Source organism: Labrus mixtus, chromosome 3 (assembly GCF_963584025.1).
Source record: "Labrus mixtus chromosome 3, fLabMix1.1, whole genome shotgun sequence".
NCBI lineage: Eukaryota > Metazoa > Chordata > Actinopteri > Labriformes > Labridae > Labrus > Labrus mixtus.
In genome coordinates, this window is record NC_083614.1 from 8,647,800 (window position 1) to 8,660,903 (window position 13,104).

Below are 13,104 nucleotides of genomic sequence, written 5' to 3' on the forward strand. Positions count from 1 at the left end.
ATTATTGCAGCCAATTAAAAAGGACACACGATAATAAACGGTGTTATTCTGAGAGTGCTTTGGGGATATTTTAGGGGTTTCCGGCAGGTTTTGCAGCCTCTTCAGGGGCCTTAATATCAATGTTTGTAAGAGTGTGCTTTTACCTATCCTTTTCGGTCCGTCTCCACAATTCATCTCCGCCGTTTCCATCCCTTTGCGTGTCCAACTCAATCTCACCTCCCTCTGATTGGCTGGATTTGTTATTCCTCTTAAATGGACTGCGCGCCGATTGGCTGCTGCGGCACCTTCGTCACGCGGCTAAAAGGGGTTTTTACTGGAGGTTTCTTCCTGTCAGCGACACATGTAGAACAAGCAGCTAACGGGACCCACAGAGCAGACCGGAGGAGAGTCAATTATAGCCTCTCTGCCAGAACCTCGTTATTTCTTTTTCCCTGCTTGCCTTTTTTTCTGTGTGCCAAAAACACGCACTTCTTTTCGCTCTGAGGACATTACGGCATGCACAGACCTGTAATTAGAGCTTGCAATGGACTCCTTTTGTTACAGCGAAAAACAGAGCAGTAAAACAGCAACAGTCAAACGGGAACCATCCAGTGGAAATACTATCTGATAACTCCATTTGCTCGGCGCTCCGCTTGTTGCCTTTGCCCAGTGAAGTATCCGAGCTGGAGGCCGACCCCTGCGCGGTACTGTCTCCGCGTTTTACCTGTACTTTACTGGGACTCTTGCGTACCTGTTTACCTTCCTACCCTGCCGGCCAACAACTTTACAACCATTACTCTCAAACGAGACAAACGAGGTAGGGGTTGTTTGTTGATATTCTGCTGCATGGTGACTCGTGAAAATGTCTTTAATTCTGTTTTTTAATCCTTGTTTACGCTGGAAACGAGGGGTTGTCGGTTTTGCTTCTTTGGTGTGTTGAATGCTTGCGGTGATATTTAACAGCCTGGTCGACATTATCCCTTCCCTCCTAATCCCACATTTTCACACATTTTACGCCGCAATAACACTAATGTGATGCTACATTTCTTTTATTTCCCACTAAAAAGCAGCGGACAGGACCTTTTAGCACATGGCTGCCTGATATGTTTTTTCTCCCTTCTCCCCCCCCCTCTCTCTCTCTCTCTCTCGCTCTTTCTCTCCTTTCTATTTCCATGACTTGCGCCCAAATTGCCTGCCCGTGTAATTACTTGAGTTAGCCCATTTAAGTTAAAAGCCACCCCCACCCTCCTCCTCCTCCTCCTCCTCTTCGCCTCCTGTCCCCTCCATCCCTCAGCAGAAAAAAGAGAAACTCCTCTCTGAATGAAACTTGACGATGGTCCGTCTTGTTTATCCAGGGAGTCACTTTCAGGTCGGCCTTTTGATTCATCTCCTTTTAGATTTAATCAGCACTAAGGTACGCTGTGGTTTTTTCCCCCTAAGAGCCATCGCTAATGGGCTTACTGAATGCTTTTCTGTGTGCACCCCCCACCCCTCCCACCTCCTCCACAACTCTAATTAGCCTACCTGCCTTTCAACAAAGATTTGGCTTTATCCATGTAGTCTGCCTCACCAAATTGGAGAGGATTACATGTGAATGAAACCACATTAATTTTGTGGTTTGAACAAATGTCTGCATTGCATCAGATTAAAACACTTAACATCATGACAGCAGATCTGTGGTTTGTCTGCTCCATTAAGGTGCTGTTAAGTGCTGGTTGCAACTCAGATCATATTTATATCCCTGCAGGTCAAAGGCCTTGCATGCATCAAGTGTTGGTAAACACAGCAAGCGAATGTGTTTCACTTTAAATTCAGCCTTTTCATACAGTTTTCCGTTGTGTCTTGCTATAATAATCACCACCTCAGCAGCTTTTCAAACTGCAATAGAGTGAGGAATTGTTCGCTGAAGTATTGGGCAAGCTTTTTCGAATTTCTCAAGACAGTTCAACAAAAGCGCGCTCTGCATAATTGTTCCTCTTGCTCCCGGTGTTATCAGTTAACAGACATTCATCACGAGAGGTCCAGTAGCACGGGGATGACACAGGGAGATCAAGGGCAGATTAGTTCGCTAAATGACTCGTAGATCTGTTGTAGTGGAGCAGGACTCAGAGCGGTTCCCCTTAATGAGATTTGCTTTTGTGCTTTGGTAGGTTTTCAGCTGTTTAAATCCAAAAAGATGAGGGGAAAAAGGAAGTCTGTGGGTTTGGACTGTTAAATTAGATAAATTGACTTTTTGTTTGTGGTATACATGATCCAATTACCCTGTTGTGGAGGGATCGAAGAGCTCTGTGACCCTTCCCAGTTCCTGACCTGATTGTATACAAAACAATACTGGCAAACACAGGATCAGCAACCTAAACCCAGCAGATTGTAAACATCATCTCTTCTGTGTGTGTGTGTTGTTTTTTTAGGGACAATGGTGAATCCTGGAGGCAGCAGCCAGCCACCACCGGTGGGCACAGGTTCCCTGTCCTGGAAGCGGTGTGCGGGCTGCGGGGGCAAAATCGCAGACCGTTTCCTCCTCTACACCATGGACAGCTACTGGCACAGCCGATGCCTCAAGTGCTCCTGCTGCCAGGCCCAGCTGGGCGAAATCGGCACGTCTTGCTACACAAAAAGTGGCATGATCCTCTGTAGAAACGACTACATCAGGTGAGAGAAATACTTATTTTTTTTAAGGTTATTGCTGTCCTATTGTTACAGCTTAAATTATTGCTTGAATTTTAACAAAAAAAACATCAGATAACGTATCTTTTAAAAGACCTGGATTATATTAAGAAGTCATCTCTAGACCAAGTTAGAAACAGACAAAAACATGGCTCAGTTAACAGCTCTTTGCTTGTCATGCAACAATCAGCAAAGTTGGGCGTATTTCTTTGTAACATGTGTCTCAAATTCTACTAATTCTTTAAAGCATTCTGGTTTAAGTCTCCCTGCTCTGTCCTGGAGGAGGTCAAACACACTGACATGTTGACAGAGTGCAAAGCAGAAGAGTTACTCTGCAGACCATCTGCATGTCTGACCTGTTTGCTGTACATGGTCAACCGGAGGACATTGAATTGGTCCTGTTGGATTTCTGTTTGCGCTGAAGAAACAAACAGAAAGTCAGACACGGATCATTGTTTTATTTTTTGCTCTGTTTTTGTTTAGCTGAGAAGCATGACTTCATTAGCAAAGAGGGCCTTTTTAAATATTGTAGTAGGTGTGCCAGACACCAGAGCTTATTGAAGACACCCTTATTCTGGTAATGTAGACCAGACTGATGTCACAGCGCAGGGCACAGGTTACCTGAAGTTCAAAAAGTTTATTGAGTCCCTTTGGGGTGCAAAAACAGTGTTAAGTTGGACCTTTAATTACTAGATTTGACTGCCGTTTTCTGACACTTTGTACATTTTACAAGTGAAATAATCCTGTTTTTATAAATAATAAATGCACATTTATGTGTGGACACAGTTCATTTCTTTTGCGTTGATCATCTAAGAGATGGAACTGCACTACAGTCAACATGTTACACTGACTGTTAAATCTGCACCAATAATTAGAAAAAATCTAAAGTGTGTCTGTGCGCTCTGCAACACCCACCTCATGAAAAGGATGAGGGAGTCAATGGGGTACTTCATTCATAATGGGACTATAACGTAATTAAAATTGGAAGGGGGGAAAATGTGCATACACCTTTCCACTTGTAATGAGAGCATGCTTGGTGGAAGAGCTAAAACGCATATTATGGAACCATGAGATCTCAGTGGAGATAAAGGAGCGAGGAGGGGGGGAGGGAAAAAAAAACATCTGACAGTGAGTCTACACAATTAAATGCTTTAATTATAGTCCCCCTCCATTTCCTTTAGTCCTGATGGGTTTTATCTAATGAGATCTGGTCCCTGGCTTGTATCCGCTCCCAATGACGTGTCCGAAATGAATGAGAGCCACACTGCAAACAAAACATTTAATTAACCAAATTGGCTTTTGAGAGAGAGCAAGAGAGAAAGACAGATAGAGAAGGGGGATTATTGCGAAGGCCATTTGCTGCTGTTTCCCCCCCCCCCTCATCTTAAAGAGGCAGACTCATTTTTATAATAGACTGCTAAAGTGAATGTATGACATACATTTTTAAGCTGCTTTTAAGCAGCTCCAAACTTATACCATTAAATGTGATGTGAAAATGCTCATATGATTGATCTGGGGTCGAACACATCACATCAGAGCTATAATGGGATGTATGCCTGGCACTGGGATGATACCAATCTCCCATCAATCAAGTGCAGATATTACTAAACATCACAAGATGAGCTCCCTGTCTGTGCTTTCATGTCAAACTTGAAGCCAAAGTTGGATCATGTTGTTCTAAGCTGGAGGTGATATTATTTCTGCGGGCTGCTAGTAGAGGGAGAATTAATTTACTTGTGGCTGCTGGATTCAGGGAGAATGCTGTCCCCCTTAATTGAATAAGCCTAGGTAATTAAATGGCACTTTTCCAATAGAACGTGTGAGGTAAATCTAATAGTTGGTTATTTAATATCACTTTGAAGTCTGCCCACTCAAGCACTATGACAGCACAAGAGAATGTGAACTATTAGGCCGGGGAAAAAAACGGGATCTCAGAAATTAATTAAATCGCATGCAATTTAGGGGAAACGTTTATCTTGATTTGTCATAACAGAATTAATTCAAGGCCTTCAATTCACTTGGGGCCAGATCTGTTACTCTGAATTAACCAAGTGTAATTTGGCTGATCCCCCTCCACCACAGCCACCCTCCATCCTCCACGCTTGCACACACACACACACACACACGCGCGCGCACCTCCCCATCCCCCGCCTCCCAAAAACACATGCACATACACAGATCCACGCGCACCCTCCCTCATCCTCGCAATCTCCCCATCCCCACCCCATCCCACCCTGTCCCCGGCCCCTCCACCCTTCCCTCTAATGCAGCTCTTGCCATTATGCAAAGCCCCGCTTCAGTATCAATATGGCCTTAGTGCTTTTAAGGTGCTTTGGCTGCTGATGTAGAGAGGCATTTTTAATGGACTGTGTTGCAGAAATCATTGTTGTGGGGTAATTTTACCCCACTCAAAGGCCTTGGTGAATGAGGTCTGCATTTACCAGACAGCCTAGCAGCAAAGCCATGCTATATTTCACCTGGCAGTCAGTGCTGAAATGAAATCCAATAGTCATTGCCTGTATAGACAACAGACAGCTCCAAATGTGTTTTTTCGTTTGTTATTTAATTTAATCAGACGCGATGGTCGCAGCAAAGTCTCATCCGCAGGGGAGGAAAACAGATAAATCAAGATAAAGCCCCTCTCCAGAAACATCTTACCAAGCGCTGATTTCTTCAGGAGGGAAAAGCTGAAACCAGATGTGTCACTGCAATTAAAGAGTCCCTTGGCCTTAATTATAGCGACCCGGGTTGTCTACTTCACCTCGGCGCTGTAGGTCACTTGCAGAGGAGGCCATTACAGCCCAAGTTCAAGCTGATATAGCAACTTAATTGAGCACCTAAAGGCTTTGGCTCCTTAAATCAAATTCTATCAAGAGCTTTCCCTTGGTAAAAATAATTAACCTGGTATGGGTGAAATATAAATGGCGTAGTCTTGTTTTCTTTTTTTTCGACACAGGAAGCTCCTGGAGGAATAAATTTAACGTGAACACGAGGAACATATTTCCAATTTAAGCAAAGTTTGAATATCAGAACGAGGAAGCTTTATTATGCGGGGGAAAGTGTAGTTTTGCTTCCCCACACATTGCACGAGCATAAGAGTCTTAAAGCAAAGGCCTATATGTTCATTTCCACTATCATGTTTGTCCCAGTGAAAGCAGGGAATTGGCAGCGTTGTGACGACAGTCTCCAGTTAATTAGTTTCTGAAATTGAGTTTTGATGGAGCCTTTCCAAATGATGCCAAGACAAAATTTGCTTCTGCCTCGGCTGTCTTATTGAAAGCCATTTCTGTGTCCCCTTTGCAAAGAGCTCTGGCTTGTTTGTTCGTCAATATATCTAACAACTGCCTGGGTTAGAGTTGGGATGGTAGAAGCATCCATTTCCTCGTTCAGTCTCTGAGCGAATTTGTTAAATACTTTACGTAAAATTGTTCTCAAGAATGCCAGAACATTAAAAAATGTAATTCCTACATGCGTTTCCACTTGTTCCTAATTTTTTCTTTAACTTTATGTGATGCACATACACCAATGTTAACCACTCCCCCCACCCCCTCCCTATCCCTTTCTTTTTTCCCTCCCTCTCTCCCCTTCTCTTCTCTCCGGAGCATGTCAGATGCCGTGCTCTTATTTGATTGCTTAGGAAAAGTGCAGTGATAGAGCAAACACCCGGTGAGATATGATGACAAATGGGTCCAGATCCCAGTAAATTACTTTCTGCTCAAATCGAAATTTCATTCAGTTTGCTGCTCACCGAGATGAAGTAATCTAAATTGTGGACTCAGAAGGAAGATAGAAGGGAAGCTGGAGCAAGCATTTCATTATCAAGAGGCAGAGGGAAGGAGAGAGGGTGGGAGGGAGAGAGAGAGAGAGAGAGAGAAGGTTAGGGACGAAAGAGATGAGCAGAAGCAAATCTAAAGTGTTGACACCATGATTGAAAAGGTTAACCCATGCACATTATATATCAACCCGAGTAGCTACGGGTTTCTAATGGAAACGCGGCACTGACAGAGCGTTCACAGGAGTCCTAATGGCAAAAGCACTATGTCTCCGCCTAGATGTACAATCAAATCCTCTTAGGTCCTGATTGCTTATGTTCCAGGTTATTATTAGGTTGCAAAAAATGTGCAGGAAAAGTAATATGCAGTTTCAGTGCGAGATGCTTGTGGGGAGCAGAGAGGAGGAGGAGGATTCATTTTTACATGGATTTTGTGATGGTTTTCTATTTCTTCATCCTGTTGTTATCCCTTCTTTTTTGATTCTCCTGTATGTTTTCCCTGTGAGTTAGAAATGCTGCTGAGGGAAAGTGAACATACAGGAGTTGTGATCCCATTTAATACTCAGTGGACAAAAAGTGTGGATGCCACGGTTCACTACACGGGGCGATGCAGAGCTGAACAATGGTACTGAAGTAACACTTTGTCTCCTACCTATTTTTCCTTTCTCTCAGATTATTTGGAAACAGCGGAGCCTGCAGCGCTTGTGGTCAGTCCATTCCAGCCAGTGAACTGGTGATGAGGGCGCAGGGCAACGTGTACCATCTCAAGGTAAACTTTCCTCCGAGAAGCTTTGTAGTCTTAAAGATTGAAGCTTTGTAGTCTTTAAGACTGAAGATTTGTAGTCTTTAAGACTGAAGATTTGTAGTCTTTAAGATTGAAGCTTTGTAGTCTTTAAGACTGAAGATTTGTAGTCTTTAAGACTGAAGATTTGTAGTCTTTAAGATTGAAGCTTTGTGGTTAAACAATGTCTCTATATTTTCCTGCCTATTGTTTGTTTATCTGCAGCTTTAGGTGGTGAGCTAGTGCACACACACATACAGGGATAATAGAGTCTCATCTTCTTGAATAGATAGTCCAATCCGTTTATAGCTTGTGTTGATCAAGATGTTCCATTAAATCTGTAAATAAATAAAAATGCTTTGTTGTCATGGAAATTGTTGTTAATGACAATATAAAAATAACACTGATGACATCATCAAGACAACCAATAATTTTATCATATAGGTGTTAAGATGCAAATATACTGATTCCGTAAACAAGGGGATGTCTTTCTATTGAATATGAAAATACCCCGTGTTTTAAAGTTGTTTTTCTAAATGAAAACAGATAAGTTGGATCTCCATTTGTAATGATCACAGTCTCTGCAACACCATGGAACAAGTGTCTGTGCAGTCTAAGTAAAGGAAGAAACCTTTCCCGTTATCAGTAAAAACACTGCGTTTCAACTTTTGAAAAGTTGAAAGTTGAAGTAGAAAACGATGAGTATAACTTCTTCTGAAAACAAAGTCAAGTCCAAATGTTTCAAATGTCGACCAAAAGATACAAGTCACAAGTTATGTATTTAAAATCTCTTTACTAGCGGCTTGAATTGGTTGGAAAAGTCGACTGAACATCAACAGATAAATAATCTGCATCTATTGGAATACCCAAATAATTGCTGAAGGTTTTTTTTTTAATAGCAAACGGTCCAAACATCAGCTCGTTGATGGAGAGAAATATTGTTTTTACACATCTTTCATGATAGACATTAGTATCTTGTGTTTTACTTTGCGTTATGTGCTATTACTCAACTAGTCAAGAAAAAGGTATTTGCTGCCTATAACGCCCACAGTTGTGGTTCCATGTTTACATTTACTCATGCCGTTGTTCACTCAAAGGTGTTGTTTCATAATAGGAATGTGTGCAGCCTCTGGGTCCTCAGGCCTGGTTTTGATCGGTTCTCTCTCTGCCTGCTCTCGCAGTGTTTCACATGTTCCACCTGCCGGAACCGGCTCGTCCCCGGGGATCGGTTCCACTACATCAACGGCAGCCTGTTCTGCGAACACGACAGACCCACAGCACTCATCAACGGACATTTGAGTTCACTGCAGACGAACCCACTACTGCCCGACCAGAAGGTAAGCACCCCATCCTCCTCCTGCTCCCTTTTTTTCCCGAACGTTGAGAGTTCTTTGTGATCACATTTCAAAGTGATAATAGACGCAGCAGGCTTCAAAGTAAAGGACAAGTCAGTAAAAGGTTGTCATCAGTCAGCTGGAGTCATTAGCAGCAAAAAGAAAAACATCTGTAATTTTCACGGCAACATTTCTCACTCTGTCTATATTGATGTCGTCGATGCAACTTCACTGCAAGGCATGCGCTGGATATTAAATCTCACAGAGAGGAGATGCATTTTTATTCTTAGACAGCCGATGGATTTTGCCATCATTCTTCTTCGCAGGACACGCACCCACAAAAAATCTGTATTAACCGTCAGCACAAAACATGTGAAAATGATTGTTTTGTGCTGCTGTCCTCAGACTCAGTTTGTTATGAGCACGCACAATATTTGACTCATCTTGAATTTATTTTCTGTCCAGAGCCAAAGTTCTGATTGTGCTGAGAAATGATGCCCGCTGCCATTCCTACAGAGTGTTTAAAACTGCATTTGACTACTGTATCAACATGACTAGGATCACCTGTGCTAAGTTATTACACCAAGGCCAAAAATATGTATCCAAGGCCCTGAGGTTGAACACAGACAGCAAGCTGCAGCAGCCAGTATATCATGGAAGCTGTCATCATGGCTTCTCCCCTGATTTGATCTTGATGCCTCCAGTGAAAGCAAAACAGAAGGCCTAATCATATACGAAGGATAACTTCATTCTTCGGGATAGCTTCATTCTGCCCGCAGGAGATATAATCATTTTTGCCTCACAACAAGGAGCTTTATTGATACCTTGTCTGCACACACAGCACACAGAGAGATATGGCAGGCTGTTTGGAGTGTGTCACAGTCTGACTGAAAGAGGAATTATATTGTTGGGAGCATGCATTTCACCTTGAGTGGTTTTGTGAGTAGAGGAGAGGTAGAACTCCATTAAGCCCCCCACCATCCCCCCTCCCTCCACGTCACATGCCTTTTAAGGGCTTGTCACTTCTACAAATCAGCTCTTAGAGCTCTTAGAGCTCCTCACATTCAAATTGAAAGCCGTTGCATTATCTAGCTTAATTTTAAATGTCTGTTTAAGTCCTTACTCCCACCCCTGATGTCTCTTGTAGCGTGGCTGGTGTAGTAAATATGAAGCCTCATTGTTTATTTATGCACTAACATCAATTGTAGTGAAAACTGCTGAATTATTGATGCTAAAATGCAATCTGAATATTGGCCCTGGTGCTTTAATTATAGCAGAGAGAGAGAATTATTAAATAAACAGAGACACATCACTCAGTGGGAACAGTCTCAGGATGCTTTTGTTATCTCGCTGAGTGAAATAAGCAGAATTAGCCTGCTGCTGAAGCACTTTATCACATAAACATTTCTTCTGCTCTAACAGAATGTGGACAGCCTTGAATAACACAGACGTACAGTAGGATAACAGCTCTCCAAATCAATAAACCTCATGTATCCTCAACAGCACAACACAGCCTGGTTTAGCAGGGAGAAAATGAAGCAGTAACTGCTCATACGGAAACACAGGTTTATCTACAGAACACTGTTCTGATTATGTGCCATTTCGCCGTGACATAATTGGTGTCCGCGTTGGTTTGGTACGACATTCGATGCTCCGTTATTAAGCTTTCTTCCCAGCTTCTTCCTAATCTCTTTGTTCAGAACAGACAAATTACCTCTCTCATATGGAGCTGCTTTGACCCAGGGGAGTGAGACCCTCCCAGCGTCAGTCACTTTAATTAGCCCCCAAGTAGGAGTTTGCAATTACTAATAGACTGAAGCCCTCCTAGTGATTTGAGGGATGAAGGGAAAAGTAAATCAACCCTTAGAATCATAAAGAAGAAAGAGGAAAAAAAAACATCTCTCTGTTTCACAGGACTGAACATCTCCTGCAGTTATGTGTGAGCGCGGTTATAATTATACCAAAGAGAGATCGCTTCATGGATGCACTTTTAAGTTAATGCAAAGTAAATGGGACACCAGATGGTTTTCAAAGCCTGGCTGATCAATAAATTAAACAGTCGAGCTGTTGGAAAGTTGACTCATCAGGGTGAAATATTTATGGCATTTTTCTGAACTGATACTCTTAATGAGGGCCCGAAATGTTAAAATGTTCTATTTTTCATCTCTCATTATTCAGGTGTGTTAGACGGGAGCCGTGCAGGAAGCAGAATGTGTGCCTTCATTTTAGCCCTTACTCATTGTCACCCGAGACAGCGTGGATCAGCAGCACCCCAGCCTTTTAGCTGTGCTCCCGGGCCCTTTCGTCCTAAAGGGATCCTCCGCCCATCTTACCAGTATCCTGACTTTTTATTTCTGCAAACCCCATGCCCAACGCTCAACCTTCAACCGTGGCTTTTCCCCAAATATGGGCGGATACTTGCACTTACGTACCTGAATCGGAACAGTGGGGACTTCATGACCTTGGAATAAAAAAAAAAAAAAGGGGACTATCAGAATCCAAGGGGACTCTTCAGAGAGAGAAATTACATAACATGCAAGAGGATGTTGTGATGGAAAGAGAAAAAGACTAATGAGGTTAAAGCAATGCAGGCTTTCAACTCTGCATATTTGTTAAAAAAAAAAAAAAGACATTCGGGGGGCAATCCGGGAACTTTTCTTTTTTTGTCTCGCTTCCTTTTCTATCCTTATTTCCCAACAACATGGTGTTTCCACTTTATATATTTTAAGTGTTGTCAAAGGGGAATGTGTTTTTTTTGGTGGTCTCTCTATATATATAAAAAGATGGGGTTTTAAAAAAATCTGTGGCTTTTTGTGGAAAACAAATCATGAACACTCTCTTGGTGTATTTGTAAAACTACCATGTATGTACAGTATGCATGTAAATGTCGTTGTCCAGGCGTGGCTACAGTACATCTGACCCTCCGCACTCAGCTCCAGTCCTCCTCCCTCCCCCCCCCCCCGAAAACCTGAATCCCTGGCAAACTGAAGAAATTTGCTCATAGTCAGTATCGTAGAGATCATCACCAACATATAAATGCTGAATGAAAGAGAAATTTATTTGTGATATTTTCCGAGACATTTGCTCCAGTATGGTGTATTTAATTAATAAAAATATGGAAGATTTAAAGCCTCCTTTAATTCATTTGAAAACTATTGAATTGTTACTCAAAGTCACAATTTGCTTGATGTGGGATGACTGAATTTAAGAAAAAAGAAAAATGGATTAATGCTACTTCACATGTTAAGTGTGGTTTTAGAGGTGCTTGATTTGATTCATTTATCTTTTAGGTTGTGGCTGTTTCTCACAAGTAACCCAAAAAAAATGTTCTTCCCCTAAACCTAACCGAGCGATGAAAGCTTCAATCTTTACAGTTTGGTTAAAGTTCGGTACCAAACGTTGAGAGGAAAAGATCTTATTTTAGTCTCAGTATTAACATACAAAACTATGACACAGATATCTGAACACAGACACCCCCATAGCTTTTGTAAGACATCATTTAGTGCATCTTGATTTCAATATATTTCAGCACTTTTTAGTTGGACATATTTTCCAATATAACACTAAAATGTTTCTCTTGGAGTTTATTATCAGTCATGTCAAAGTCATTTGAGAATCTCCACCAGTCCAGTGTTGGCCGAAGTAAAGTTACAAGAAGAACAAATCATATAACAAACACATCCTGTTTGTTTAAACTTTGGGATAAGAACAAAATTAGATTAATAATGAACATTTTCGTTGTTTTATTTTTTCAATCTTACCCGAAAGACTGCCAGACTGCCAAATGCTTGCAGACAAGAACGCCTGTCAGGCACACAACACACACACTAAATGCTGTGTTTTTGAGAGTCTCTACTTCACACACATTACACTGTGACAGTGTTTTCTTGATTCCCTTGTTTCCACTTTAAAGCATTTCACGGCTGTCTTTATGTCTGAATTACATAATTACTCCAAGATCCCATTTGCCCAAGTGCTGAAGAATGCATCTCTCAAGCAGAAGCCTGATATTGAGTGCATGACTTGTCAGTCTCACCATTGAAAATCCTCCATTCAGGATCCTGCAGTGCTGCCATTCAATTTCCAACCCAGCAATCATCAAGGCGCATGATGAGCATCTAACTGAAAATGGATAAACATGTATCCTCTCTCTCTGTTCAAATGACCGTTTGCTATTCATCACTCTAATACCTGACAGAAATGGAGGAAAATGTCCCTTTGAAGATTCAATTACTGCAGAGAGGGAGAGAGGTGTCTCTCTTTGGCAGACACAAATTGAATGGGCTATTTGCAGAACAAATTGGTGTTTGAAGTCCTTGCAAGACCTAATAGGTCTGAAGGAGGAACCCGGTAATGGCTGATGCGCTTATCTGTGGAGAGTCTGGGCCCCTCATGAGCCTGCCGCCGCCGCCACCACTGAAACAATGCTGCTGTACAGGAGAAGACTTTTATGCAAAAATCCGCTCGTCTACAAGAGGAAATAGGCCGAAAGAGTAAACAGACTTTTGTGTTCTATAATGGGGTCTCAACAGGACTAAAACCTTGCAAGGCTCAAAGAAATCGATCTGTTC

At 42.1% G+C, this 13,104-nt stretch overlaps 1 protein-coding gene across 1 annotated transcript; it reads left to right on the top strand.

The window, feature by feature from the left end:
- The first annotated feature begins 326 nt into the window (after positions 1-326).
- On the top strand, positions 327-11,662 carry lmo4b (LIM domain only 4b). The gene is made up of 5 exons (XM_061030598.1): positions 327-796; positions 2,391-2,631; positions 7,091-7,187; positions 8,381-8,536; positions 10,712-11,662. The coding sequence occupies exons 2-5, from the start codon at positions 2,396-2,398 to the stop codon at positions 10,718-10,720; spliced, it is 498 nt and encodes a 165-aa protein (XP_060886581.1). The 5' UTR covers positions 327-796; positions 2,391-2,395; the 3' UTR covers positions 10,721-11,662.
- Positions 11,663-13,104: the final 1,442 nt, after the last annotated feature.